Source organism: Euleptes europaea, chromosome 7 (assembly GCF_029931775.1).
Source record: "Euleptes europaea isolate rEulEur1 chromosome 7, rEulEur1.hap1, whole genome shotgun sequence".
Classification (NCBI taxonomy): Eukaryota; Metazoa; Chordata; class Lepidosauria; order Squamata; family Sphaerodactylidae; genus Euleptes; species Euleptes europaea.
In genome coordinates this window covers 21,669,645-21,697,518 of record NC_079318.1, presented here as the reverse complement: position 1 = coordinate 21,697,518, position 27,874 = coordinate 21,669,645, and the positions used below count along the sequence as shown (strand labels likewise).

General features: G+C 41.8%; 3 protein-coding genes across 3 annotated transcripts; 1 reads left to right on the top strand and 2 right to left on the bottom strand.

Annotated features, from left to right (window-relative positions):
• Positions 1-59: 59 nt before the first annotated feature.
• On the bottom strand, positions 60-10,197 carry LOC130481213 (sulfotransferase 6B1-like). The gene is made up of 7 exons (XM_056853961.1): positions 9,996-10,197; positions 6,884-7,017; positions 5,697-5,786; positions 3,967-4,093; positions 2,750-2,844; positions 949-1,105; positions 60-206 (listed from the first exon to the last, which is right to left on the bottom strand). Exons 1-7 carry the CDS (start codon positions 10,195-10,197, stop codon positions 76-78), a joined length of 936 nt encoding a protein of 311 aa, XP_056709939.1. The 3' UTR covers positions 60-75.
• Positions 7,645-8,367, top strand: LOC130480066 (U6 snRNA-associated Sm-like protein LSm5). The gene is made up of 2 exons (XM_056852487.1): positions 7,645-7,779; positions 8,019-8,367. Exons 1-2 carry the CDS (start codon positions 7,645-7,647, stop codon positions 8,295-8,297), a joined length of 414 nt encoding a protein of 137 aa, XP_056708465.1. The 3' UTR covers positions 8,298-8,367.
• Positions 10,198-20,245: 10,048 nt separating the features above from the next.
• On the bottom strand, positions 20,246-27,473 carry LOC130481215 (sulfotransferase 6B1-like). Its single transcript, XM_056853965.1, has 7 exons — positions 27,272-27,473; positions 26,170-26,294; positions 24,856-24,945; positions 22,987-23,113; positions 22,224-22,318; positions 21,379-21,533; positions 20,246-20,378 (listed from the first exon to the last, which is right to left on the bottom strand). The coding sequence occupies exons 1-7, from the start codon at positions 27,471-27,473 to the stop codon at positions 20,246-20,248; spliced, it is 927 nt and encodes a 308-aa protein (XP_056709943.1).
• Positions 27,474-27,874: the final 401 nt, after the last annotated feature.

The window sequence follows — 27,874 nt, the reverse complement described above, 5'->3', positions numbered from 1 at the left end:
TGACTTGATCAAGATCACCAACGCATGTTTAGCTGAACTGAAATGAAAGAACTAAGTTATGTTCTCATGAGCCTTTCAAGCCTTGCAATACACCCCATACTTTATTTTTTCTCCTAATTTGGTCCCCCCCAAACGCTCTTCAAATGTTGTGTCCATTTCCTGGTTGTGATCTTCATTGAAAAGGTTCTTCCAGTCACTAACTCCACCTGCACAGAGTATCTGTGTTATTAACCACAATATTCTCAATACATTTTGATCAATCTTTCTACAGTTGTTCCAGATGTATCCTGATCCCAACATGTGTTCATTACAACGAAATCTTGCTGTTGCTACCACAGCCACTTTTATAAAATAAAATCAGATTGCTCAGGGCTATTTTTCAAAAAATGAGGGGAAAAGAAGCTACAAGACTTCGGTACAAAATGGAAAAAAATTGTTAATGGAATAAGCCAGTTGTGGCCAGCTATTTATCTAGTCTCAACAACTGAACACCACTTCTAATGCTACCATGATGCCATTCAATCTCTCCATTGCTTAGATCTAGAGACATCTTCCACGGACATTGGAGCATCACACCCCAAACAGTGGCCCCATTTGTTTTAATAGAAGCAGCAGCCCCATAGACCAGTGGGAATATGCAGTCACCTATGCAAGAGCTCCCTTTGCATAGCAGTGTGGATCAGGATGCATGTCTGAACATCTGTAAGAATGTAAGGTCTGAACTGTATCATACACAAATTGATGTATACATTATGTATACATTTTACCACTCTGCATGAAAATTGGTGGTTCATGGATCAATGGATTTAGAAGGGTGTACATCTGTTGGCATTGCATGGGGGTCGCTCATGGGTGATCATGGGAGTCATCCTATGTTTAGATGAGCAGTTATTTTTCAAACCTAATGTAAACATTGATTTTTGACTTTGGAGCTCTTTGGGAAATTACCTTTGCGGAAAAGGACTTTGCCCAATTCACCGTGGGTTTTCTGGCAATTTTCTTTCATAGCTTGGAAACTGCTTTTGTCTACAATTTCTTGAATCTCTTGCTCAGTTAGGTTAAACTCAAAGAATTCACTTATCCGTTTCACTCCCAAAGCTCTATTCTGAAATGAGGAAGAGAGGGGGAAAGACTGCTAAAACGGTAGGTGAGTTTAGTTTCAGAAGGCAGCTGCCTTGGGCTGCAGTAAAACAGATTTGAGTCCAGTCCCACTTTAGAGACCAACAAGAGTTTCAGGATGCTAATTTTCTGCCACAGGCATTTCCCCTCTGCTCTAATCTAGTTGATTACAGTATGCATGGTACCTTTGCATCCTTTACAAGCATTCATTACAGCACCTGCCCCACCCTCTGACTAGACTCCAAGATCTCCATTTCTACTCATGTCTGATGAAGGGAGATTTGACTCTCAGAAGCTTATATTCGTGTTGATCTCTAAGGTGCTACTGGACTCAAATTTAACCATATGAAATATTGTCGAAGGCTTTCACGGTCAGAGTTCATAGGTTCTTGTGGGTTATCCGGGCTGTGTAACCATGGTCTTGGTATTTTCTTTCCTGACGTTTCGCCAGCAGCTGTGGCAGGCATCTTCAGAGGAGTAACACTGAAGGACAGTGTCTGTCCTTCAGTGTTACTCCTCTGAAGCTGCCTGCCACAGCTGCTGGCGAAACGTCAGGAAAGAAAATACCAAGACCACGGTTACACAGCCCGGATAACCCACAAGAACCAATTAACCATGTGAGTTTAAATGAATGTCAATAAAACCCCACATAAACCTACCGCTCACTAATCTTTGGGACATCTTACAAAAGAAGAGCAGCACATTTCTATACTCAAATAGATGTATCTTATACATTTAAGAAATGTATAATGGGAGACAATAGAGAGAGAAAGAAAAACACAATGTAAGAAACAAAGCACCCCACACACGCGATAAATCTTAACCAATAAACAAAAAAGGGGAAAGGGAGGACTTGCCGTCATATGACTTTATTTGCTTTAAACACTCCAAAAAGTAAGAAAGGTGATTCAAACCTAAATTGAAAAAGTTAAGCAATAAGTAGAGATCTGGAAAACAGGTATTTTATATTATTAATAATAGTCTTGTTGATTTAGCACATTTCCTGTAATTTTCATTCTCTCTCCCTAAAGCCAGACCCTATGGCTGAAAACACCATTTCTGGAGCATCTGGAATGAGACTTAAAATTTCTTAATTGGCACTGCATTATAGCTGTGGGAGTTGCCTAAATATTGGTGGAGGAATTGTTTTAGTGGAGCCATGCTTACTGCATACCATGTTCTGGTACTGTTCTGGAAGCACAACAAAGAAATTTACAAGAGGGTCTTTTCTACTTTCCATGGGCAACAAGGTGGAACCCATCACAATGAACACTAGGCATTTCATCAGTAGAGGATGATACAGAGATTGGTTAGCTTCTACCCTGAGATGATATGATGTCTACAGAACCCAGTTATACAAAGTGTCAAGGAACTTTGCTGACATTTCTCCAGCATATACTAGCTTTACTGGCTGTGTAGTCCAGGATCTTCATCATTGCTTGAGATCGAAACAAAGGAAGAAGCTTGTGCATTGTAATATTTGATGCGCAGTGCAAGGAATTTGGGTGCTGTGAGTACACAACATGATTAACCTTCATCTCAAATCAGTGCTTACATTACCTCATTATCCCAGTTCCTTAGCAAATCTTCACAAAAGTGCAGCGTGTCTTCCACACAGCATTACACTCACCTCTTTCAGTTCCTCATAAGTGATTGTCATGATATTTTCATCGTCAGCATGCTCGTTCCATTCAGAGACGTAGTCAAAATAAGAGCCCCAGGGCACTGGAAGTATTCAAAAGGAAGTAGCGTTGAGGATTAGAGTATTCTTTTGCAATTGGAATGCAATGGGGTTTGCTAATAAAGCATAACGTATTTCTGTGAAGATGCAGCTGCAATTCAACCCTCTCCTCTTCCTTATCCATTCCACCCCTTCTATTTCCACCTGCTCAGAGTCTATCCAGGCCCTCTTCAATGTGGGAAAAATTTCAAACTTGGCCATTCTGAACTGGAGACAAAAAGCAGCAATTGGTGCAAGGGAAAAATATTTAATAATTAAATTTGCCTTACACATCTAGCATACGCTTCCTCGGGGGGATCTTTCTTAACTCAATCATATCCAAGCAAGCAATGATTGTTTCAACTGCTGCCTTTTGTCTCCGTTTGGTTGGGTGCGGCCCTCTTTTCTTTTGGTTCATTCGGAATTGGATCTATGTGAGCAGAGATGCCCTCTGTTTCGATGTACCGGGGACTGGGATCACCCAAGTCAGGGAGCAAATTTGATTGCTTTGAAAGAATTTGAAATTTGGGCAACTGGTACAGGTATAATCGTCTTAGTCTCTGGTACAGTGATTGATGTCATTGTTGAATCTTTAGAGAGATGACATTTAATCTATTGTACTTCATTGTTATTGTTTTTTGTGTGGTTTTGCTGGCATGAAGCTGCTTCTGTTCAATACATTTCTCCAATGCTCTGATTGCAAGCAACAATAAAACACAGTAACAGGCTAAAATTAAAAGAGTAAGAACAGTATTGTTGATATTTTAGTTGAATTTGAAATTGATGTTCTAAAGCCTTTTTTCTGCAGTCAACTGCCAGTTACATAACTGGAGGGGTATCTATATCTATATCTGTAATTGAGGGGTAGCTGCTACTGACAAGATAAGTAAAGTGCTAGTTTTGACCAAGTTATATTGTTCAAGCTTTCAGATTGGTCTAAATTAGTTCTTTTAGCTTCATGGTACCCAGTGCCTTTTGGTGGCACTGGTATTCATGGAAGTTCATGCATTTATGGTGCCACCCTAAACAATGTTACACCCTTCTAAACCCTTATACTTCCACAGACCTAGATGGGTGTAAATCAGCTTAGAACTGCACTGTTAACTATGGGAAAAAAGAAAACATACTTTGTCCACTCATAAAACTGTTGAAGTACTCATCCAAGGAGGGGTAAGAGGGAAGTGGAGCCAATCCATTGGAAAAGTGGTAAAAAGATGTAGCTACATCTTTTGGATTTCGAATGAGCAGCAGAATCTAAAGTAAAAAAATACATATATAATATTTCAAGAGATGATGAAGATAAAATGGTAGTAGTAAATTACTGCCAGAAAATGAGTATAGGAGTAACAATCTGATCTCCTACATCTTCAAATATTTCATCTTCTCCTTTTATTCTTAATCACACAACTATCAACCAGATTTAAAATCTCTGATGTTGGCTTTTCTTAGCCACTCAATATTCATTTCAAATCTGTTTATCAGAACAATCACAAAAATCCCCCGCCCAATTCCTTTTTTTTTTTTTTTTTTTTGTGAATGGATATTCTCTAACATACAGTTTCAAAAGCAAAAGATTCAAAAGGAGAAGATCGCAGTGTGGTCTGTTCATAAATCCCATTGATGACAATGACACAATTGGGCTGCTTCCCCAAGAGGAGTCTTGTTGCCATAATGGTCATGTTGCCGATGTGATTGTTGGACAGCATCTAAAAAGAGCACTTGTGAAAATCTGCATCAGATAAACTTAATATGCAAAATGGTTATATAAGAATTTGACTTGGAACAGACCAAAGAAATCCATAACCCATTTTGTAATTCCATGTTTCACAAATCTATCCATGAGTGAGAAAAGCCATTAATTCATTCAGTCTAGAACTTCACGTTGATTGAGATATGTACATGAAGATCCCACACGTGCATATTAAGCTATTCTCTTCAACAAAAAAGGCGTTTGGTTGTGCTCTTCCACTTTTGTGCAAACTTTCCTCACTTTATTGAGGTAAGGCTCCTTCCTCAGCAGACAATGGGTAGGATCCCACAGAAGATTCTTTTGTGTAGAGACAGATTTCACGGTTATTCACAGCAGTTAGATTTTTGATGAAGGGAGCTTTAACTCTCGAAAGCTTACACACTGAAAATTCTGTTCATCTCTAAGGTGCTACTATTGGAAATGGCAATAACGTGTGAACTGGCAAACAGAACACTGGAAACTAACTTAATGCAGCAGATCTTGGAAGGAACTGATGTTCCATCATACACAGGGAGACACCCTTTGCTGCTCCTCCCTTCTCTGAAGTTTGCTGTATGTACTGGAAAGCACACAGAGCTTTCAATCTAGGATACAGTATGAAATAACTTAACATTTTATAGCATGTCATTTTGATGAGGCAGCAGTGCTGAGAACAGGGGCTAGCATCCAGCATGAGGGAATTTTAGGCTGCAGATGGAGTGGAGAGAGATGAGAAAGTTGCGCTCTACAGGTGGAAATCCTTCTGCCTACAGAGATACTGGTTGGAGCCAAGCTGAGCAGTGGAAATGCTTTTGCTTCTCGTTCCCCCATAAAATGTTGACATCTCCTGAAGAGACAGCTTATGCCTTTCTGTTTTTATGTGAAGAGATACAAGCATCCCCTTTCAGATGTAATGGAAATGCAAGGAATGGGAAGCGAAGCAAATTGCACAAGTAGTACACATTTCCTCAATTTTGGGATGATAAAGCTCCGGTTCAAAGTCTGTATGTGCATGTGTCCTGGTTGTCATAGGCAAGTCTGATAACATGCAGTGAAACTGCTATATTGTAACAGAAGCTCAAACCTTAAGTATATCTTCTACAGTGACTTCAGCACTGCAGTTCTCACCTTGGCCTTGTTCTTGAAGACAGATGTGGGTAGATTACGAGGAACAAGATGGGTAAACATGACTCTTCTGGAAGGTAAATTTGCCATCCTCTTTAATAAATGGAATGGTGGAAAGAAAAAGAGAACTTAAACAATAGTTGAATGATTCATCTGTATTATTATCCTGTACAATAATGGCTATTTGGTGTTAGAAGAGCTGGTTACAAAGTAGATCTTTTCTATCAAGGAAAACATCATTTGAAGGCTATTCAAAACAGAAAGTCCAATATAACATAGATTTTTATGTACATGATCAAGAAAATTACATGTTATGTTGAGAGCTCCATGAATGGCCACCTGAGGTCTTTTATTTTAACAAGTCATGTTTGGTGGAGCAATGGTGTCAGATCTGGAAGACTCAGGCTCAAATCCTCACTCTGCCACGGAAGCTCACTGGATGACCTCGGCCCAGTCCCTCTCTTCAGGTTTATCAACAATACACAAAGAGTAGCCATAAACATTTCTTAGCATGCAGAGCACCATCAGTTCTAGTCTGTGGGACCCTGTTGTATTTATCTTACTTGAAACCTTGGTTTGGCCATAATAGACAACAACAATCACTAAAGTCCAAGAAATGCCAACAGGGGCTCTTGCTTTGTACATGTTTTCATTGTTCTAAGAGTCTATCTTGGTATGAGAACTCTGTATTCATACGTTCAGCAGATTCATAATGAGACATTAGAAACTATTGTTTAAGATTATATATGCTTCAGTGTACCCATCCCAGTGTGCCCATGCCAGTGGATGAAAGTTCTTGACAATAGAGAGAAGCAACTAAAGTTGCCTTCAGCTGACCTTGGCTAAGTATGTGGTTCAAGCCTTTCCATTATCTACTGGGTTCCTTGGACTAAGATATTTTGACACCATGTCTAGAAAGGTCTCCGGCTGTAGCTCTGGTGAACAACTCATTGTGGAGAGTGAATGGGAGGACACGGAAACTTTTCCTCTTCTCTCTGTCTTAACATACTTCTCCCCATATACTGCCTCCTAGAGTGTCACTTTTGATTTAACAAGTGTGAGAACCTTAAGATTAATTCAGATTTATGTGTCTCTGTTTCACACAGTGGCTCATGGAGATTTTGTCCTAAGCAAAGGAAAGTCACTGAAATAATTTAGAGCTTCTCTGCATGGTTTCAGACAGTGTTCACCTGATATTTCTCAGGATCTCCAACTTCAAGGTATGGAAATTCTTCCGCTTCATCATCTGCACTGTTTGTGTCTTCATTATTCTTTGCAGCTGCATCTACCAAATCAGTTAAAATCTGGCCAACCCAGTTTGTACCTGAAGAAAGATGGGTAACATGGATTCAGGTAGAAGGATATAAGCGTGCCAAGGAGCACAGAAGTAATAATTCAAAAAGCTATTAAAAGAATGCACTGGTGAATTATCTCTAATACAAAACATCACAATTTGTAGCAAGTCTATGAATATTATTATCAGCAGCTAACACCTCTCCCTGGATGATGAATCCACATGCCAGTTAAGATCCAATCAGCACTGACACTTTCACCTCTGTGTCAGGGTAAGTCAAAATGTGCCTAGTCAGCAACCCACCTATTGATGTATGGCTTAGGAAGTGCTGGTTTATGATAATTTTGGACCAAATAGTGGTATGTAAACAATTGAGATGGGGGGATGTCCACAGGATCCTTTCTTCCCAAGATGGTCTCTATTCATAAATTATTGAAATAGAGTCAAACCAGAAGAGATTATCAAATTTACAATCTTGAGTTACCTCTAACAGCGCATTCCTGATCCTCCAGGGCAAAAGCCCTTAGGAGGCCAGGAAGGCATTACACTGGCATCTGGGCCTCCCACGCCGGCATCCAGGCAGCCAAAGCTGGCATAAGTGGCCTGTACATTGGTTGCGGGCCACTGCCATGGCAGTGCCACCCCAGGACACCGACGATGCCTTCCACCAGCGTCCAAACGCCGGCAAAGGCCATGCCAGCATCCCGGGAGGCGTTCCCAGGGCATAAAGGCCTCCCGGGAGGCATTGCCGGGGCGTTACGGTGCTGGGCGGGGGCGTATCTTTTAGGTGGCGTATCTCCTTTGGAGGCAGCGCAGCCGCATTGCCTCCTAAGCCCAGCGCAGGCATTCCGCTCAGGAACGCACTATCTGGTACTTTTGTAAATTATCTGATTCCCAGAAGGTGGGATTCTCGTACATGCTATATATTTAAACTAAGCTTATTTACTTCGATTATTTATATTTAGGGGGGAAGAGAAAAGTGGCACACTAGGTTGAATGAACATGTGGCTTGTCAAATATAATTGCAATAGTTTGGAATAAAAAAAAATTCCCTTAATCCCTCTCAGCTTCTGCCGCTTGAGCTTGTGGACAAGAGTATAGGATCACACATTCATATCATGATGAAAAATGAGAAAGAAATTGTTGGGACCCTCCTTGGTTTCACTGATTTTGTCAGTATGGTACTAGAAGATGTTACAGAGTTTGAGATCATACCTGAAGGAAGAATAATCACAAAATTAGATCAGATTTGGCTAAATGGCAATAACATAACAATGTTGGTTCCTGGAGGAGAAGGACTAGAAGTGTAAATATGTTCATGTTCCTCTTGGTGAACTTAAATATTCTGCGGGAATATTTTCAGAAAACAATGGTGTTTTTGTTTTTACATTTAAAGTTGATATTTGGATGTAAGTAAAACTTTCCTTTTCAGGGAAAACACATCTTTAATGATGACTTTGTAAGTTAAAATCATGACTTTGTTGTAAAGCAAAATATGCTGTTTGGAGTTTTGGAATAAAGACTTTTAAAAAATGTTTTAAAGTGTGCCTTTTCAGGAGCTTTTTTTAAAAAATGGATCCCTTTCAGTGGAAGTTAAATGGGCCAATTATTGGTAAAATTTTACCATGGGTGCAGGACAGTTCTTTTTACACATGCTTTTAACTGATTTATTTTTATCTATCCTGCCAAGAGAGCCCCCGTCTCCTTTATTAATATAGTATTGTGTTTTAAAAAATATTTTACTGTTAGGATTTCCAGGTACTGTGGATTGTCTGACATGCTGTAAAATACCTTGAATTTAAGAAAGACGGGATTTAACCTGTTCAAATAACAGAAAACAAACCTTTGCAGCAAACATATCTCTAATTCTCAACACAACAGTAGTTTGACTTCAAATGTGGCCGGCCAACAAAATGCCCTTCTGAGTTCTGGTCTGAATCATTCTATCCATAACTGATCAGATATGAGCAAATATTGAGCTAAATCCTCTACGTCTTTTGTAGCTTCCTGGATGACCCTAAAGTCCTGCTGTACTACGTACTGTTGTGCCAGGTAACGCTATTCCAGGTATTGTTGTACCAGGTAATGCTTGCTTAAAAGAGTCCCAGACACAGCCGAGTTTTTGCACCAAACAGTTACATGGGGTGGCCCACTCATGGTGTTTGGCTGCCTCACAGTACAATCATTTTTGCTTGGCAACCCTCCCGCAATGTTCTTTTCCCTCTTGCACTCATGGGGTTCACCCCTACCACTCAAAAGTGGGGGGATCAGAATAATCAATGACAACAATGAACATGGGGTGAAGGAAACCAATGACAACATGCAAAAAAAACCCAAAAACAAATGCAAACAGCCATATGAGATCACTCCTAGCAACTATACAGAGCATCTTCTCTTCCTTTCCTTTCCTTTCCTTTCCTTTCCTTTCCTTTCCTTTCCTTTCCTTTCCTTTCCTTTCCTTTATCCCCTAGAAGCTTCTTGATCCATTGATCTTGAGCAGCGCAACTTTAAATCTAATGTTTGAGGGATATAAGGACTGAAATAATTCTTGCCACTGACAATGTAGCCTTGGGATCCCTGTCACTTAATTAAAAAAGGCATTATGTCAGACACAGAGGCATTAGATTTATATATTAAAAGGGGAGAGATATAACGTGATCGAAATTGCTCATAAAAGCGGCATTCCAAAAGGGCATGAGCTAATGAATCAATAGAGCCAGAAGAGCAAGGACAGGTCCTTTCTGGGTGTGGTTTGTTCAAAATTCCTCCTTGCATAACTATAGAGGAGTAGCCATTTCAGATGCTGGTGGGACCCATCACAATTCCATAAAGTCCTTCCACAATCTCAAATCCTCTCATTCAGCCTGATGGATTACTTAGATTTTCTTATTCCTTTAAAGTGGAGGAATGGTCCCTGTGAAGCATGTGTTCTACCACTGAGTTGACCCACTTCACCTTTTAGTATTTAGAATTACCTGGAACATTCATAGGAATCAAAAGGTATTTACCAGATTTGGGGTATCCGGCTAGAATCACATCATCACTTCTTGCTTCAAAGGATTCAAGGGCTTTGAAGATTTCTGGGCTGCAAACAGTAGCTGGATACAAAATCCCCTTGTAAGTGAACATCAGTTCTTCTGGTGCCATCTTTTCACCTTCAGCCATTGCTTTCTCTACAAGGGCAATGAACGTCTTCCTGTTCTTTGACATTTTTCTGTCCTCTACACCCTCACTTCACAATAGATGGAAAGAACTGTGGAGATGGCTCCCGGTCACCTTTTAATAAGGCTTGTGAGCATGAGAAAAAAAATCTGGCCCTGCTACACGTTTATATATAGGGATATAGCTACAAAGAGCCCCCATTCAGAGTAATTTAACATAATCTCTTCAACTTTACTTGGAAAGGATCAGACTCAAAAGGGGAGGAAACAAAGAATGTAATAGCTTATGTAGTCAAGACACCTATTTGATTTCAAAATATAACACTTTTAAAAACTGCATTTGAATCTGCTATGGTTCTCCTGTATCTAATATTGAACTGACTTTCATATGTGGATCATTAAATCCATACACCGGGGTCAGGTACAGAGTAGGGGGATGTCTGGACAAACCTGGTCAGCCCTCAGATATGCACAGGAATCCAAAAAGGGGAGGGGAAAAGAAAAACCAAGATCTCACAGAGCTATGTTGCAAAGTTTCAGCTGCCTTTTAGAGGGAATAAAAGGGAGAGGGATCTGTTGCTGGAGCCAGGTAGGTGGTGCCAGTGCATAGTTGGGCAGGAACTGGAGCCACTGCACACCAGGAAAAGCAGGAGCCACCGCCACTACCCATGCTGCCACATGAGCCACTCAGGTGGAGGCAGCAGTGCTGCAGGCGGATGAACTGGCTGATGAGTGGGAGACCCAACAAGGGAGTGGGGGGGATGAGATTTCTTCCCCCCCATACACACGTCTTATGTGTCCCCTGCTTGTCTTGATTGTAATTCCCAAGTATGCTTCTGTTGCTTATGTAATATCTTGGTTGTTCTCATTTCTGTTCTGTCTTTCATTGTGGTCTTTTCAAGTTCCCATCCCTTGCAATCAATGCCGATATTTTTTAAGACTGTTTGTTCCCCTAGAGCCATATCGAATGTCTCTTTAAATACTTTCTCAATCCTTGCTTGGGTTGACTAACTTCCATGGAACTCCAAAATCCTATTATTTATTGAACTGAACAATATGCCTGGAACCCTCTTCGTAAGGAGCTTTAAGGTGAGGCCAGATTTCAAACCGGTCAAATCCTGTTTCTCGGTTCCACACCAGACTTTCTCTGTCTAGCCCACACAGCCTATCGTTCTTTCCTTCCGGTTCCCATCACCAGATCTGATCAGCAACATAATATTTGCTTCAGTTTGATACTCATTGTTTGTTTGTTTGATTTTACATTGTGTGCACATCAGCAATTAGAAACAGAGCTGGAAGGAGCCTCAAGGGTCATCTAGTCCAACCCCCTGCACAACTCAGGAAATTTACAACTACCTCCCACCCACTCCCCCAGTGACCCCTGCTCTATGGCCAGAGGAAGGCAAAAAAACCAAAACACCCCTCTAGGATCCCTGGCCAATGTGGCCTAGAGGAAAATTCCTTTCTGACCCCAAAGCGGCATGTAAGAAGAGGCCACGAGAGCCGAATACTGACATCCCTTCCTGCCCGTCCTCTCATGATATGCTTAAGTTCACAGTTAATGCGAATACTGGTACTTGTCCACCAGGAAATAGCAGAAGCATAAGGGACTCAGTGTAGGTTAGGGTTGCCAGGTCCCTCTTCACCACCGCCGGGAGGATTTTGAGGAGGAGCCTGAGGAGGGCGGGGTTTGGGGAGGGGAGAGACTTCAATGCCATAGAGTCCAATTGCCAAAGCGGCCATGTTCTCCAGGTGAACTGATCTGTATTGGCTGGAGATCAGTTGTAATAGCAGGAGATCTCCAGCTAGTAGGGCTGTCAAAAAAAAAAAAAATTCGGTACAGTTCGGATTCGGCCGAATTTGACCCTTGTGGGCTCGGTACGTGCCGAAGTCCGAACTCCCCCGCTTCGGATCCCCGGTAATTCGGGGGGATCCGGAGTTCGGGGGAAAATTCGGCCGAAGCGCGCCTTCAGGGATTCCCTGAAGGCGCGCGGGGCCCCTTTAAACTGATCTGAGCCTCCCAGCTGGGAGGCTCAGATCAGTTTAAAGGGCAGCCCGCGCCTTTCAGCGGGCTCCCCTGAAGGGGGGCCAAATTGGCCGAATTTATTCGCGAACTCCCGAACTCGCTGAATTCGGCCCCCCCGGTTGCCCGCCAGTTTTGTGTTCGGATCCGTCCTAACAGAAAATCACCGAATCAGGGGAAATTCAGTTGATTTTCAGTTCGGACCGAACCGAATTGACAGCCCTACCAGCTAGTACCTGGAGGTTGGCAACCCTCGTGTAGGTATTGTGGGCACACTATATAGCAGCCTTTCAGAAGCTAAGCAAGTCAGTGCTTGAATGGGGGCCTACTTGGGAAACTGCCTTGATTTCTATGAGGGAATAAATGGGAGCTATAAATGCAGTTTTAATAACAGTCTTGGGTTTATCTATCAAAGGTGGCAGACCTTATAGCTGGATTCTGAAGACAGAGAGAATCTTAAGCTTAGCTTGAACCCAAATTTTAGGCATTCACGTGGTCATGTGCTTCAATGAGCATTCTTTTTTCATTGTCGTTATGGGAGGATTTTCTCACACACTGCAGCTGTAGAAGTGAAAATCTCCCCAACATTTCAGCCCTGTTACATCACTGTGGTATTAATCCTCTGTGGAGAAACAGTAGAGGATGGTGTCAGATTTTTGAAAGTTACATAATGAGCAGCAAGATAATAATTTATGGCTCATTATTCCAGAGATGCCCCAGCTGCAGTCAAAGTCAGTCCAGTCATAAGCCAAGGTAAAGATTTTGCCCGAAGCGGTGACTTGGAGTGCCATTTAGGCAAAGATTGTCCGAATTATGCCATGGCTGAACTCTCTAGTTCTAATTATTCACTAGCTCTAGTTCCTTGATGCATCAGTAGCCCCTAATATGCTCTAGGCATAGGGTTGCCAGGTCCCTGTTCACTACCGGCAGGAGGTTTTGGGGGTGGAGCCTGAGGAGGGCGTGGTTTGGGGAGGGGAGGGACTTCAATGCCATAGAGTCCAATTGCCAAAACGGCCATTTTCTCCAGGTGAACCGATCTCTATCGGCTGGAGATCAGTTGTAATAGCAGGAGATCTCCAGCTAGTACCTGGAGGTTGGCAACCCTGTCTAGGCATGACCATTTCTGCACGTTGCTTAGGGCAATATTCCACTGCAGCTTTATCTTTATCTTGGTATCTGAAGAAGTGAGCTGTGGCTCACGAAAGCTCATACCCTACCAGAAAATATTTTTGTTAGTCTTTAAGGTACTACTGGACTCTTGCCCTTTTCTACTACTGCAGACAGACTAACACGGCTACCCACTGTGAATTAGCTTTATCTTGTTCAGAATGGTCTGCCACCCCAGTTGGGTTGTCAGGTCCCTTTTCGCCACCGGTGGGAGGTTTTTGGGGCAGAGCCTGAGGATGGCAGGGTTTGGGGAACAGAGGGACTTCAATGCCAGAGAGTCGAATTTTCTCCAGGTAAACTGATCTCTGATGCCATTTTCTCCAGGTGAACTGATCTCTGTCGGCTGGAGACCAGTTGTAATAGCAGGAACTCTCCAGCTAATACCTGGAGGTTGGCAACCCTACACTTTAGGCAGCCTGCATGCAGTATGCGTTCCTCATGCTGTTTTGGAGATACCTCACTAATTCTTCATCCAGCCTCCCGAGACTGTTAACCTGGTATATGAGGAAATAGTGAGGAAGGAGGAGAAACCACTGTAACTTTTCAAAAAGCAGTGTTTCCAATTGTGTACCAAATATCTGGGGCAGGCGCAGATAACAAGTTTGCCAGCAGCAGGGAAATGATGTTGACAAGCCTTTACCCGCAGGCGGTGGCGGACCGGGTCTAAAAATATTGGTTGCCAGGAGATAAAGGGGTCCCACCCACAACTATAAGGCTATCATTTAATTTTTTATTAATTTTTATTTTTAACGTATTGTGTAATGTTTAAGGGGCCCCCGCTTCATCAGGGGCCCACAAGGCCCACTTGCCATCGGGCAAGCTAACACAATGACCAGTCCGCCACTGCCTGCAGGCCCATACGATGGAGAGGTGATGAAAGGAACTCCCAGATATTTAACGTTGGTCTTTAAGATTGCCTTAGGGTGTTTACAAAAACATTTGAGGGTGAAGATTAATTAAATTCACTATTCCCGTAACCTTTACAACTAGCGCTGAGAGATGGCTGGAGCGACAGCTATTTCACCCGAAATCATTGCCTAACGACCAGCGCAAAATTTGGCATGCTAGCACCAATGGGAATACAGGGCCAATGAAAAATTTTCCTCTAGAAGGAAACTCCATAATCAAAAAGTAGTTATGCATGGGTACTTTCACTCACGTTCGCTCCCGGTCTGTTTCGGTTGTTCTTTGGAGTTATGCATGCGTTTTCCATCCATTAGAGATGACCTCAGGCCCAGCCCTTGCAATGTCCAGGTTTTCCTATTCCTCTGTTAACCTTTGCTTCCAGCAAAGCCTGGGTGAAATCCCCATGCATAAGGCAAAGGACACCCAAGCTTGATTTCTCTCACAGCCAATTACAAAGCAGCGTGTCCAGAGGCGGGGATTCAAATACTTCCTGCTTCTTGCTTCCTCTGAGCTCTTTCTGAGCAAAAGAAAATCTTTTTAAAACCGAGGCTCAGATCCCCCCCCCACTTTCTTTTCAGATTGTCCTTTTTGTTGTTGTTGTTGTTCTTAAAATGCTTTTTTATGTGACAATTGAATTTGAGGGGAATTTTCTCTCACAGTAAGTTCTACAAAGTACGCCAATTACAAAGCAGCATTTCAAGGAGTGGGTGCTTGCTTTGAGCTTGGAGACTGCTGGTGCATAGATTCCTAACAGGGAAGTGTGGGTCCAGCAAGCAACGAACCTCAGGTAAAACTCCCATGCATAAATGATAATCGAGAGGTATGCTCTCTTTGGTCTTGGTTAATGAACTTTCAAAGTAATAAAAGGACAGTTTAGTGAAAGTAAAGTTCTATTTTATGTAGGTTGTAGGACAGGTTAAGTCAAATTCTGGGGGATCCCCAGGTCCCACCTGAAGGCTGAAATCCCTAGTTCCACCTCCAATAAATGTCCTTATTCTTGCCCAGATAGAACCCTTCCTTAGTTGTTGCTGTTGTTTTAAGTTTATTTAAAAGGAGCTAGGTGGGGTGGCTTTTAAGAACTGCCTTAATCCTTTCTTGGATTGATGAACTTCCAAGGGGAGCTTTCTGTACATCTGCTGCTTTCATTGACATATGAGTGCAGTGACTTCTTCTGAAGAAGATCTTCATAGCTCTGCTTTAGAAAGAGGAGGGAGGGAAGGCCAATCAACCTCCAAAGGTAAAAACCTTGTTCCCCAATGAGAAGTAAGCCAACCTCCACGTACTAGCTGGAGATCTCCTGCTATTACAACTGCTCTCCAGCCTATAGAGATCAATTCCCCTGGAGAAAATGGCCACTTTGGCAATTGGGCTCTATGGCATTGAAGTCCCTCACCTCCCCAAACCCCGCCCTCCTCAGGCTGCGCCCCAAAACCCTCCCGCCGGTGGCAAAGAGGGACCTGGCAACCCTAATGAGAACACTGCGGGCTGCAACAGGACTAGCTTACTCAGTTTATGGTTCTTTCCTTCCTGCTTTCATGGCATCTGCACTGGACAGGAGACCTTTTAATGCCATTAAAGCATATAAATAAACAGAAGAGAGAAGTATTTCCACACACACACACACACACACACACACAAAGACAGCATTTAAAAATCACCGCATTTGAGCCCTGTTGTATAACCATTTGCTGAGAACTGTGAGAGAATGCCATCCTGCTTTGCAAAAGCTTCATAAACAACGCAGAGAAGAAAGATGATACCATGTACACTACCAAAGATTTGGATTTTCAAAGCGTAAAATATATATATATATATCACATGGGCTGGTTCACCTTTAAACCATTTGATGGCCCTGAACATGCAGTGAGATGTTGGCTACCAATTTCTCACCGTGTGGCTACTTTCTTCACTCTGCTTCAGACTTTTTTGGAGCCGTTTATGGTATGGAGAGAAAGCAATTATTTGTTGCAAATTAGGGTTGGCAATATCCAGGTACTAGCTGGAGATCTCCTGCTATTACAACTGATCTCCAGCCGATGGGGATCAGGTCACCTGGAGAAAATGGCCGCTTTGGCAATTGGACTCTATGGCATTGAAGTCCCTCCCCTCCCCAAACCCTGTCCTCCTCAGGATCCGCCCAAAAAACCTTCCGCCGGTGGTGAAGAGGGACCTGGCAAAACTATTGCAAATATATGTTAATCTTTTGTAGCCAAACGGCTCCCATCTCCCGAACTGGATGCATGGCAACCCCGGAGTGATGTGTCGACACCGTTCCAGATTTGCAGCAAGCCCCAAACACTATGGAAAGGGCTCCCGCAAGGAACCACGGGCAGAACGACCCTCCGAGTGAACCAGAGGGAATCCATTTTCCTGTAATCCCGTTCGAGTGTCCAGCAGATGCCATTTTGCAAGGAACAACTAGTCACGTAGCCAGCCCCCCCTCCATCTGCATGACTAACGATCCATCAGAAGCCCCTGAGGTATCAGCACCAAAGAGATCGCACCTCAGGCAACCAGGAAGTGACTCACCCAGACACAGCTTTTTGCTTCTTTGGGTCAAACCCAATAAACCCATCCCGGGTCTCCCGGATCTCCCAGAATTGCACAAGTCCATAGGTTCAAGTTAGCCCATCTAAATCACCCATCACCCCACCCTAGCAGCTGACCATTAATGCTAGTGTCTGCCTCCAGGGTCTCCCGGGTCTCCCGGAATTGCACAAGTCCATAGGTTCAAGTTAGCCAGTGTAAATCACCCATCACCCCTCCCTAGCAGCCGACCATTAATGCTAGTGTCTGCCTTTGTTTGCCATGGGAACCACGAGGGGGTAAGCCCATCACCCCCCACCCCCAAAAGAGTATAACTGGGGTCGCTTTCAGCCATAAGCTATCCTTCCTTTCCCCCTCTCATACTTGCTGTCACTTTGTTAGTGTAGGCAGCGATGCTCGAACACGCAGGGGACCCCCCCGCCCCCTTTTCATTCCTCCCTGCTGCACGGAATCTAGGATGCTGTCTTCAGGATCAGGTGATTATTGCCCCTCTTCAAAGGGAAACATGCAACATTGGCGAACGTCTCTATTTTACCATCTTTATTCCATAGGCTCTGAATGTATGTTGTGTATATTCTTGTGTGTGTGTGTACATATTATTAAGTAAACCTTTTAAAAGAAAAACCACTGCTTCTGCCTTATTCATTGAAACATGGAATGGGCTCTGGTATACACAGGCTAGATCCTGAAGTTAAGCCTGTTGCCGGTTATTGATTTGCTAATTCCCCCATATAAATTTTCATAACCGAGCAATTTGGCTAATACTTTAACATAATTTCACTGCAAAAGCTGTGTGTCAGTTGTGCCTCTGGGAAGAGAATGCGGCTAATAACTATAAACAAATAACTATAAAACTATAAACCTAAAAAATAAATAATAAATACATAATTGTGGTGGATATTATTATTTTTAAGTGTTGGCTACTGCAGCTAGCCAAATCTACAGGTCTATTTGTTTGTTTGTTCGTTTGTTTGGTGCCGTCAAGTCACAATCAGCTTAAATCAGGCAAAACTGCACAGAAATGACATTTTGTATGTTCATCTACAGTTCTAAAGGCTGCATTTACACAGTAACCCTTTTAAATGGGAAAAATAGCCACTCTGAGAGTGATGCTTGCAATTCTTTATTGTTTACCTGTTCTTATATGCCACAAGACAGGACAAAATTATAGAAACTAGAATATGTGATGAAGTTGCATCTGTTTTGCAGCCAAGGGGGACATGTTTGCCAGAGACCAGCAACTTCATGAATTCATCATTTTGGGCTGAGAGTCTTACGTAAAGAAAAAGAATCACATTTGTGCACTTTAGGTCATAGTGTGGTTCAAATAAGCTTTGCCAGATTATCTCTGTATCCAAACATTTTCAGCCATTTTAGGACCAGAGCTTAGTATGCTTTGACTCCGAGGATCAGTAAACATACCAATATACTTTTTTTAAAAAAAAACTCTGGTTATTTGTTTCATTAAAGGTAGTCCCCTGTGCAAGCCTTGGGTCATTCCTGACCCAAGGGGTGACATCACATCACAACGTTTACAAGGCAGACTATGTTTATGGAGTGTTTTGCCACTGCTGATTTTACATTCATTCTTGCTTTTTTATTTAGCTCCTGATGGCTCATGTATACCTGGTCAAGAGTAATAACAATGTCAGAAGTACATCTAGCTAGGAGCTTTTGGCTACAGGCACGCTGCTCTTCAGAAGCAAGAAAAGGAGCACAGCCCTATCTGGTATTCCTTGTTTCAGCTACCTCATGTCTGCCTAGTAGCCTACAGCATGCCACCTTGTGGCTGCCAAGAATAATTGCACATTACACAATTGCACATTGTAACTAGCGGCATCATTTCTTTTCATGGACAAACTAGACTATATAAGCAGGAACCCATGAGGAAATTGTGGGGAAAGGGCATTACTTTCCTCCTGCCCTTTTTTCTTCCCCTCTCCCCATTCCCTCTCTTTCCGTCCCACCAAACCATCAGTCCCCACATTCACTAAGAGACCTGCAGAGGGGATTTCTCCCTCCTATGTCTAGGGTTGCCAACCTCCAAGTACTATACACACATAATATAACTCCTAAGCTGTCTAACTACCTAAATAATCTTATAACTACGAATTAGAAAACACAAACACAAACAGAACATAGAATTTCCTCAAGTAGGCTCTATAAGAATCCAACACGTACACAGGAAAACGCTAGACCCAGTAAACATAAAAAGAATTCAGTTCAACAGGTAGAGTTGGCCATTCAGAGATCAATTCAACAGGTAGAGTTGGCCATTTAAAGTCCACAGAAGTAGGACAGATCACTGCCTCCATTCATCATCGAATATGACTGATTGTTGGTTCCACACGAATTCCAGATGTGTATCAAATAAATTCCAAGCAAAGGACGTGAAATCCAGATATAATCACATTTCGAATGCTTCATCAGCCTGTGATAGACAACCGTGTATTCACAACTTGTTTGTTATAGCCCACCAACGCGATCGCGTCACTTCCAGTTTACATCCAGAAGCGCCACATCACAATGAGCCTTTTACCACTCAAACTGGGAGTTTGAGAGGTAAAAGGCCCATTGCAATGTGGCGCTTCTGGGTGTAAACCGGAAGTGATGCAATCACATCGGCGTGGTCACGTGCGCATGTGATCCACACTTGCAAGCCGGACACTGGATTGGCGGGCAATTGCCCACCAATCTAAGCGACCTGGCAATCCTCCAGGTGGAGCCTGGCGATCTTCTGGAATTACAAGTAATCTCCAGGCTATAGAGATTAGTTACCCTGGAGAAACTGGCTATTTCCCAGTGCAAAATGTTTGGCATTATAGCTGGCCTATAGTTGAGGGCAGCTACAGTCCATCAACAGAGCTGGCCTCCCTACCCCCTCCATGCTGTTACCAACTCAAATCAGGGGCCCTGACTGTTCCTCCAAGCCCACTGAGGCCCTATGCTCTTGCGATGAGCACCACTTGTTTTAATTATTCAATTGATTAACAAATGGGAACTGGCTTTTAATATTTTTAAGGTTTATTGTATACTATGGTTTTATTATATTGTATGTTGTCTTGATGATGTTAGCTGCCCTGAGCCTGGCCTTGGCTGGAGATTGAGGGTGGGATACAAATTGAATCATAAATAAAATAAATTATACCCTGCTGAGGTCCCTCCCCTCCCCAAACCAAGCCCTCTATAGGCTCCACCTCCAAAATCACCAGGAATTCCCCGAATCAGAGATGCCAATCCTATCTATGCACCTCAAATTAAAAAAAAGAACTGATTTTTCTTTAGTGAAATGTCAATGGGTGTAATATAGACCGAACATTATTTATATGTCTGCACAGTTAAAAGCATATTGAAAGCAGTTTTACTTTGTGGTGACAACCTACTTGAATACAAACACATACAAAGCAAGAAATTGTATTTGAGAAACTGAAATTTCTTTATTTTTCTTGATTCCTCAAAACCGGCAGTAAATGTCATACTTCATCATCTCACAAAGCTTAGTTCCTCTTAAGCACTCTTCAATTTTTTGGTCCATTTCTTGGCTCTGAGCTTCCGAGAAAATGCTCTTCCAGTCTCCGATATCTCCTGCATGCGTATTATTAACATAAAAGAATTAATTAAGAACTTGATGAACAAAAGAAATCTTTCCATTTTTAACTCTTTCAGGGTGTGGTGGGAGTGTGAAACCAACCATTCTAATATTATAAGCAAAGTATGGAACTGTGTGTAAAGTGTGCCATACTTGCCAGCGTAGTGTAGTGGTTAAGAGCGGTGGTTTGGAGCGGTGGAGTCTGATCTGGAGAACCGGGCTTGATTCCCCACTCCTCCAATGAGCAGCGAAGGCTAATCTGGTGAACTGGATTTGTTTCCCCACTCCTACACATGAAGCCAACTGGGTGACCTTGGGCAAGTCGCGCTCTCTCAGCCTCACCCACCTCACAGGATGTCTGTTGTGGGGAGGGGAAGGGAAGGTGATTGTAAGCCAGTTTGAGTCTCCCTTAAGTGGTAGAGAAAGTCTGCATATAAAAACCAACTCTTCTTCTTCTTCAGTCTTATAGGTTATAAGCAGAAGAGCCTCATGTGTTGCTGGAGGGCTCAATGTACCAGAGGAAGGCAACGTTATCCCCAAACAGCAAGGGCAATAGCCCTTTCAAGTGAATATGTGGAGATAGTGTCCTCTGTTCTCATTCCATGAGTTCAACATATTTATCTATACAAAGACTACACACATGTGTCTATACAAAGACTATACATATACAACATGTAAGGCTCTGTACAGATAACCAGTTGAACACCTCTGCAGATGAGATCCTGATTTTCCTTCTCTACAACTTCATTGAATGCCTCTAAAAGGTTTCTGAGAATATATAGATGTGATTATATTTTCTGTTAAAAAAGCAGCTACCAACTAAAACGTAATTTTAAAAAAAGTTTCCTTTCCTGAATTTGGGGAAACGTTTTGAAACTTTTAATAGCAAAGAAAAGAGTAAGAAACTCATCTGCAGAACATTTCTTGAAAGAAATCAGCAATCAAAGAGAAGACATCAGGCCTACTGGGTCCACAACAATGATTGCTAATGGAAATCTTTACGGAAGAGTATTTTTCCAAAAACGCCATGGGTACACTCAGAGTTCTTCTTCATTTCCTGGAAATTGTTCTGGTCTACAATCATTTGGATTTCTTCCTCATTAATAAAGAATCCCAAGAAGTCAGCCATTTTCTTCACTCCCATCTCTGGCTCCTGCAAAAGGGGAGGTATCTATTGGTGTCTTTCACCAGCAGGTGAAGGCCTTTTTGTTTCGTCTGGCATCCCCCCCAGAAACGTTTTTTGGCTCTCCTTCTGGTGTTGTTTCTTTATGTGTTTTTCACTGAATATTAACATTTTTCACTGTATTGTAATTGTTGAAATGTTTTAATGCTCTTATGTTCACTGTCTTGTGGACCCTGATTGGATGGAAAGGCGGCATAAAATGTTTTAAATAAATAAATGACTGATTGATTGAGTCAGTGGTCCTCAAACAAAATTTGTCATTGTGACATTGCTGTGAGTCTTGGGAATAAATATAATTGTTCGTCAAGCAACTGTCCCTCCAATGGCCCAGCAGGGGAAATTATAGCCATGAAGATCAAGAAAAAGAAAATAGCTGATATGGGCAGAACCTTGGATAATACTCACCCTCCTGTCCAGACTACCTGATAATATGCTTGGACTGCAATTGTCTTAAAAAGAAAAGTAGATTTGAGAAAGGGGATATTGAGGATGGGGAATCAAAGTTTTGAGCTTGATTAGACCATAACATAGTGTAGATGTTCTAAAAAAAAAAAGCATTGCAAATTGGTAACCAAAGCAGCCTTGGTTTAAGCAAATGTTTAAATGTTCGCTACAGATAATATTGATGTCAAACATCATGGTAAAAACCCTGCTGCTTACCATTTTCACTTCTTCGTAGGTTATGAACGTAATGTTCTTGTCATCAATGTATTTGTTCCATTCCATCAGATAATCAAAGTATGAGCCCCTGGCCACTAAAACAAAAAGGCCACATATCAATATAACTACAAAGATAAAAGGCAGTAATGAAAAAATAGCTTAGTTGCATTAATTCAATGAGTTAATCAAGCCTGCCAACATTTCTAGTGAAGAGTAACAAAGTCAAAATTGAATAATGAAATGAAACGTTAGTGATGGATCTTGAGTTTCATTGTTTGAAACCGAGCATAAAACTTGTGTTTTGCAATCAAAATAGTGAATAGATTTTGATACACATCTGTGGCATCTGACTGCAGCCATTGCTCTTAAGTAATAATGGTTATGTATTACTGACAGGATAGGGATCATCTCGTGTAATTACAAGACGAAGGGAAGGCAAGTTTGAAATCTTGTACACACTTACTTTGGAGTAAAACTACTGAACAAAATGGGATTTCCTTCCAAGTAAACATACCTAGAATTATCCTAATATCTAATTGCTGGTGGCACTATGGGATATAATTACTAATTTAGAAAAAGTTATAACAATGACTGCAATAGAATCATATGAACCAAATCCAGGCAGAAGAGAGAGGGATCTCAGCATTCTATATAATTATCATCTGAACAAAGACAAAATGCTGGCTGAAGGGGAAACTGTGGAGTGAAACTTAACTACTGGTTAGCCATACATAAAGTATCTAAATCAAGTGAAATCTCCTACCTTTGCCTTCTATAAAATCTCTGAAGAACTCATCCCATGTCCTGAATGAAGGAAGGGTGGGCATCCTGTTACTGAAATGGAAATAAGACACAGCCACATCCTTTGGATTTCTAATCAGCACCAGAACCTAAGGAAGAGAGAAGAACAACTCTTCTTGAAGTGAAAATAATCAATTTTAGTATTTTATAAGCTTGGGTATCTTGAGTGTTGTGAAAGGGCCTGTCAGTGGAAAGTTAATGGGTAGTCAAAGTTTCAGCAAAAGAAAATGTAGGTTCCTTGATAGTTGGGACATCTCATTCTTCCAAAGATGACGCCATTCAGCTACTGGGAAAGGAAATCAAACAGTCTGTACAGACTGGAGCGTGAATGTGAACAAAAAGAAAGGCAGCTAGCAGAGCATTGTTAGCAAAAATTGTCTTGCAGTGAATGAAATCAATGGGTTTAGACTACAGTAACTGTGTAGGATTTCATTGTGACACACCTTTGGAATGGAATTGCTCATTGAAAATCCTGAACTAGAATTGATAACTGTACTGCCTGTCTTCAGAATCAAATTGCTCCCATGATGCCCTAGTTGAACGATAGTAAAAGAACAGATATTACAAAGATCCCATGAGTGTTCAGGGCCTTCCGCCTGCTCCACAGGAAGCCAGTGAGAGCTTTTCACCACTCAGGAAAAATGAGATGTGCGTGACCAAACTGGACAACAGAACTCAGCAGTTCATGAGTTATAGTATGTGCCTTCCTAGCATAAAAGAAACCAATAGGAGGAAATGAATTTAGACTGCACATGCCAAGCAGTCCATTGGGTTTCAACTCTTCTTCAGCCTGAGTAAAGAGAAAATGATGAAGATAGGAAGGATTTTCAAGCTAACGTTATTGTAAGTATGTGAAAGAGTGGGACTCAAAGCGGGTTTTCCAGATTCGAGTCAGCTGCTCATGTGGAGGAACAGGAAATAAAACCTGGTTCTTCAGATTAGAGTCCACCGCTCTTAAACACTAAACCATGATGGCTCTCATTTATATGGATTGATGCATGCCAGTCCCACTGGACATAGGGCTCCCTTATCAAAACTGCCCTAATTCTTCAGTTGGCCACATGGCAGAGATGAAGAGTTTTATCCTGCACACAGGCTGAGCAAGTGGGTCAGAAAGTGTCCTATTCTATGTCAAGTATTTTTCAACTGATACCATTTCTGCTTTCTTTCTTTCTTTCTTTCTTTCTTTCTTTCTTTCTTTCTTTCTTTCTTTCTTTCTTTCTTTCTTTCTTTCTTTCTTTCTTTCTTTTTGGCTAAACAAGGAAATTTTCCTTTGTAGCATCACCTTACTCTGTAAGTCTTGAGGAACAATTGAGATAATTCCTTCACTGGTTCCTGAGAGTTTAAGAAAGCCTAACCATTTTTCCTGAGTGGAGAAAAGCTCTCGCTGGCTTCCTTTGGAGCCAACTCTCTTCTTTAAGGTAAGTCAATATTTTGCATTCAATATATTTCAGGAAGGTGAATGTCAAAGAAAATGACATCACCAAGTTGAGTGCATGTTCACTCAACCAGTCATTCCCAAACTGTGTGCTAGAACCCAACAGTATTCTGGGAGAGGGCACCTAGTGTGGCATGAGAAACAGAGGTTCCTGTAAACTAGAGTACCCACCACAATGACTCTCTCCATCTCTGCATGATTCACAGATAATTTATGTTTGTGACACATGAGTGCACTATTTGGGTTAATATGAAAGTTAGAAGGATGATATGAGGAAGGTTCCATCTTTTTCTAGATATTTCAGCTCAATGGCCTTTTTAGGATATCTGACTCAATTAATTTTCCACAAGTGTCTTTCATCTCTGACAATGTCTTGATTAGAACAACACTTACTTTGGCTTTGTTCTTAAAAATGGACTCAGGCAACATATGTGGAAGAAGGTGTGTTCCTAATACCCGTCTGGATGGTAAGTTCTTCATTCTCTACTTAAAAGAAATGAAAAATATCCCAATTAGAGGATATTTATCTTTCCCTGCACAATTAAAGTATATTTCACGGGTCATGAAGGAGTGACTGATTCAGAAGAGGAAAATGGTAAGACCAAAGAATGCATCAGGTTTCTGCAGTGTGACCATCTTCAGTCTTCTGGCTCCAACAGTTGGGAAGCAAAATTTGAAGGCAAGTTTACGGTGGTAAAGAGTGCTGTCAAGTCACAACCAACTAATGGAGACCTTGTTTGCCATTGCCTTTCATCACATAGGAATTTCTTGGGTGGTCTTCCATTAAACCCTATTGAAGTCCCTTTCCTCCCCAATACCCACCCTTCTTAGGCTCCATCCCCAAAATCTCCTGACATTTCCCAACCTGGAACTGTGGCAGCCCTGACGGTGATCCCGCTTTCCACATTCTGTATAGAGATTACAAGCTCTGATCAGAGATGATTTGATGTTTGCAAAACATTGTTCAAAATGCCTGTTTGCTGTTGAGTCAAGTGCCTTGCATATGATTGCCTTAACAATTTGCTCACTGTTACTTAAAAAGCAACATTGCAAATAGTTTTGCCTGTGAGCAGTGGCAGCATTCAGCATGGTGGTTTGTCTAGGGAACAACTACTGATACATGCTCATGGTCAACTCTACTAACATGCTGCATTTGCACAGGTGGCAGTATTCATCACAAGGCCCCAAGCTCGGTGTGCGAATGCATAAATGTTTTGTGATCAAACATGCCTCACACTAATAATCAGGCAGGCAAAATGAGCAAGGCTGAAGCATTACAGAGAAACATCACACAGCTTCCTCCCCACCATCACACAAACATAACTAAAACACCTCTTTGTATTTTATAATTTTTAGCATGTTTTAAAGACAACCGCAGACCTACAGGGTACAACGAAAGAGCTATGGGAATTTGCATGCCACCACACTGTTCTTCTGTACCTTACAGAGTGTCTCCATGTTAGCATCAACTACCACCAACTGAGACTCTTCACTTGATATGGCAGAGCAAAGTGGTGCATTACTATAACCAATTATGAAGGTGCCATCAAAAATATTCACACAACCCCCCCAACTCCTGCTACTTTTCTGCTGATAGGGAAGCTGTTTTGAGCTGTTCTGATGTTGCAAAGTTCTTGGGTCAGTGATACTCTCTAAGGTGGTGACTATATTTATTGTACAAGAAAACAAAGACAAAATTTAACCAACCTCAAATTTTCCTGGATCTCCAAATTCTAGGTATAGCAATTCATCACTTCCTTTATTCATTTCACATTGACTCTTCTTTATGGTTCTTACTAAGTCACGTAGAATATGGACAAACCAGTTGGAACCTGGGACAAAATTAATAATGTTGTGGGGGATTTACATCTGCACTTGCATGTTTGAGAAGTGGTGCATTTGTAAACACATAAAGTTATCCAGCTGGGACATGTCATATCTTGAGGGCCAGAAGTATATCAAGTGATTAGGTCTCTGCTGCTGAGACTTGTCAGATCTCATGTGTATCATTAGTTCCCATTGTCTTAAGGATATTTCTCATTATACATTTTATATTGTGGTTCAAAACTCAAACATAAAATATCTGTGCCAAATGAGAAATTCTGCATGCGTGTTCCAATTGCCACCTTTCTTAAAAATTCTCAGAAGTACTGACCAGGAAAAATTCAGGCCCTGTATATCCATGTATTTTGTTGGGAGGGGGGAACAGTGTCAACAGAACTGTACTATTTCCAATCGATGGAAGTCATCTGCATTTGGGAATTTATACACAACGTCAAAATATAAACTGAGAAGCAGCCCTGAGTTTCCAACCGTTTCCCTGTCCTTGGCTGAGATCACACTGGCATTTAACCAACAGAACAATCCCACAGACTTATGGGCACTTAAGTCTTCAGAAGGGAGAGTGGCATTTTCCCTCTGTTCTCTATCCCGCCCCCAAAGAAATACACTTTGCCCACAATGCTGTTCCAGAGAGTCCAAAATTTCAGATAACTCAGTGCGAAGGGGTAGTGGGAAAGCCCTGCTCCACAAATCACTATATACCAACAGAGTTTTTTTAAAAAAAAAGTTTTTTAGTGCTCAAGAGACTGTTCGCACAAGAGGAAAGGGAGGCAAATTTGCTCAATTCACTTCTTGGGTCTCTTAGTCACAGTATGGCCTTTCTGTTGGTCACTGTGAAGTAGGAAACTGGGGAAACTCCTCTTCAGCATAGGCCATTCACAGGATCCAGCCCACTGTTTTGGAGAACTCCTGTTACACTGAAAGAGCTTCAGTTACCACTTAATGTAAAAGAAAGCTGCATATTCACCAGTTTTAGGATACCCAGCTAGGATAATATCATCATTCCTGGCTTCAAAGGACTCAAGAGCCTTGAAAGTTTCTGGGCTGCAGAATACTGTAGGAAACAGAACAGATTTATAGGAAAACAGCTTATCCTTTGGGAGAATATCTTCAGCCTTGGCAATAGCTTTGTCTACAATTTCAGTGAATGTCTTCTGATCCGAAGTCATCTTGCCTTCTTGAATTCCCGATTCTCTCTAGGAAGACTCAAACAGGCTCTCCTTCAAGATATTAAAACTGGTGAAGAAAACAAAGAAAGTGATTCCTCTTCAGTAGCTAACTGCTGTCCCAAGAAAGGTGAAGCCTTTTAATCAAATATTTCCACTTTAAGGAAAGTGTCCTGTGCTTAATATGTCACATTTGGATTTCAGAAAGTAAACATTGTTTTGCTAGTCTAGCCTAGTCTACAGCATGGTGTAGTGGTTAAGAGCAGTGGACTCTAATCTGGAGAACCGGGTTGATTTCCCCATTCCTACACATGAAGCTTGCTGGATGACCTTGGGCTAGTCACAGTTCTTTCCAAACTCTCTCAGCTCACCCCACCTCACAAGGTGTCTGTTGTGTGGGGAGA

Bases quoted from the DNA above. Each gene is read 5' to 3' on its own strand.
- LOC130480066 (XM_056852487.1), top strand. From the start codon at position 7,645: ATGCCTTCCACCAGCGTCCAAACGCCGGCAAAGGCCATGCCAGCATCC. The intron at 7,780-8,018 runs GTATCTCCTTTG...TAATTGCAATAG, and splicing joins GGGCGTATCTTTTAGGTGGC to TTTGGAATAAAAAAAAATTC.
- LOC130481213 (XM_056853961.1), bottom strand. From the start codon at position 10,197: ATGTCAAAGAACAGGAAGACGTTCATTGCCCTTGTAGAGAAAGCAATG. The intron at 7,018-9,995 runs GTAAATACCTTT...ATCTTTCTTCAG, and splicing joins AGCCGGATACCCCAAATCTG to GTACAAACTGGGTTGGCCAG. The intron at 1,106-2,749 runs GTGAGTGTAATG...TCCTCATTTCAG, and splicing joins CTTATGAGGAACTGAAAGAG to AATAGAGCTTTGGGAGTGAA.
- LOC130481215 (XM_056853965.1), bottom strand. From the start codon at position 27,473: ATGACTTCGGATCAGAAGACATTCACTGAAATTGTAGACAAAGCTATT. The intron at 26,295-27,271 runs GTGAATATGCAG...ATTTTGTCCCAG, and splicing joins AGCTGGGTATCCTAAAACTG to GTTCCAACTGGTTTGTCCAT. The intron at 20,379-21,378 runs AGATTTCCATTA...TAATACGCATGC, and splicing joins GGAAAAATACTCTTCCGTAA to AGGAGATATCGGAGACTGGA.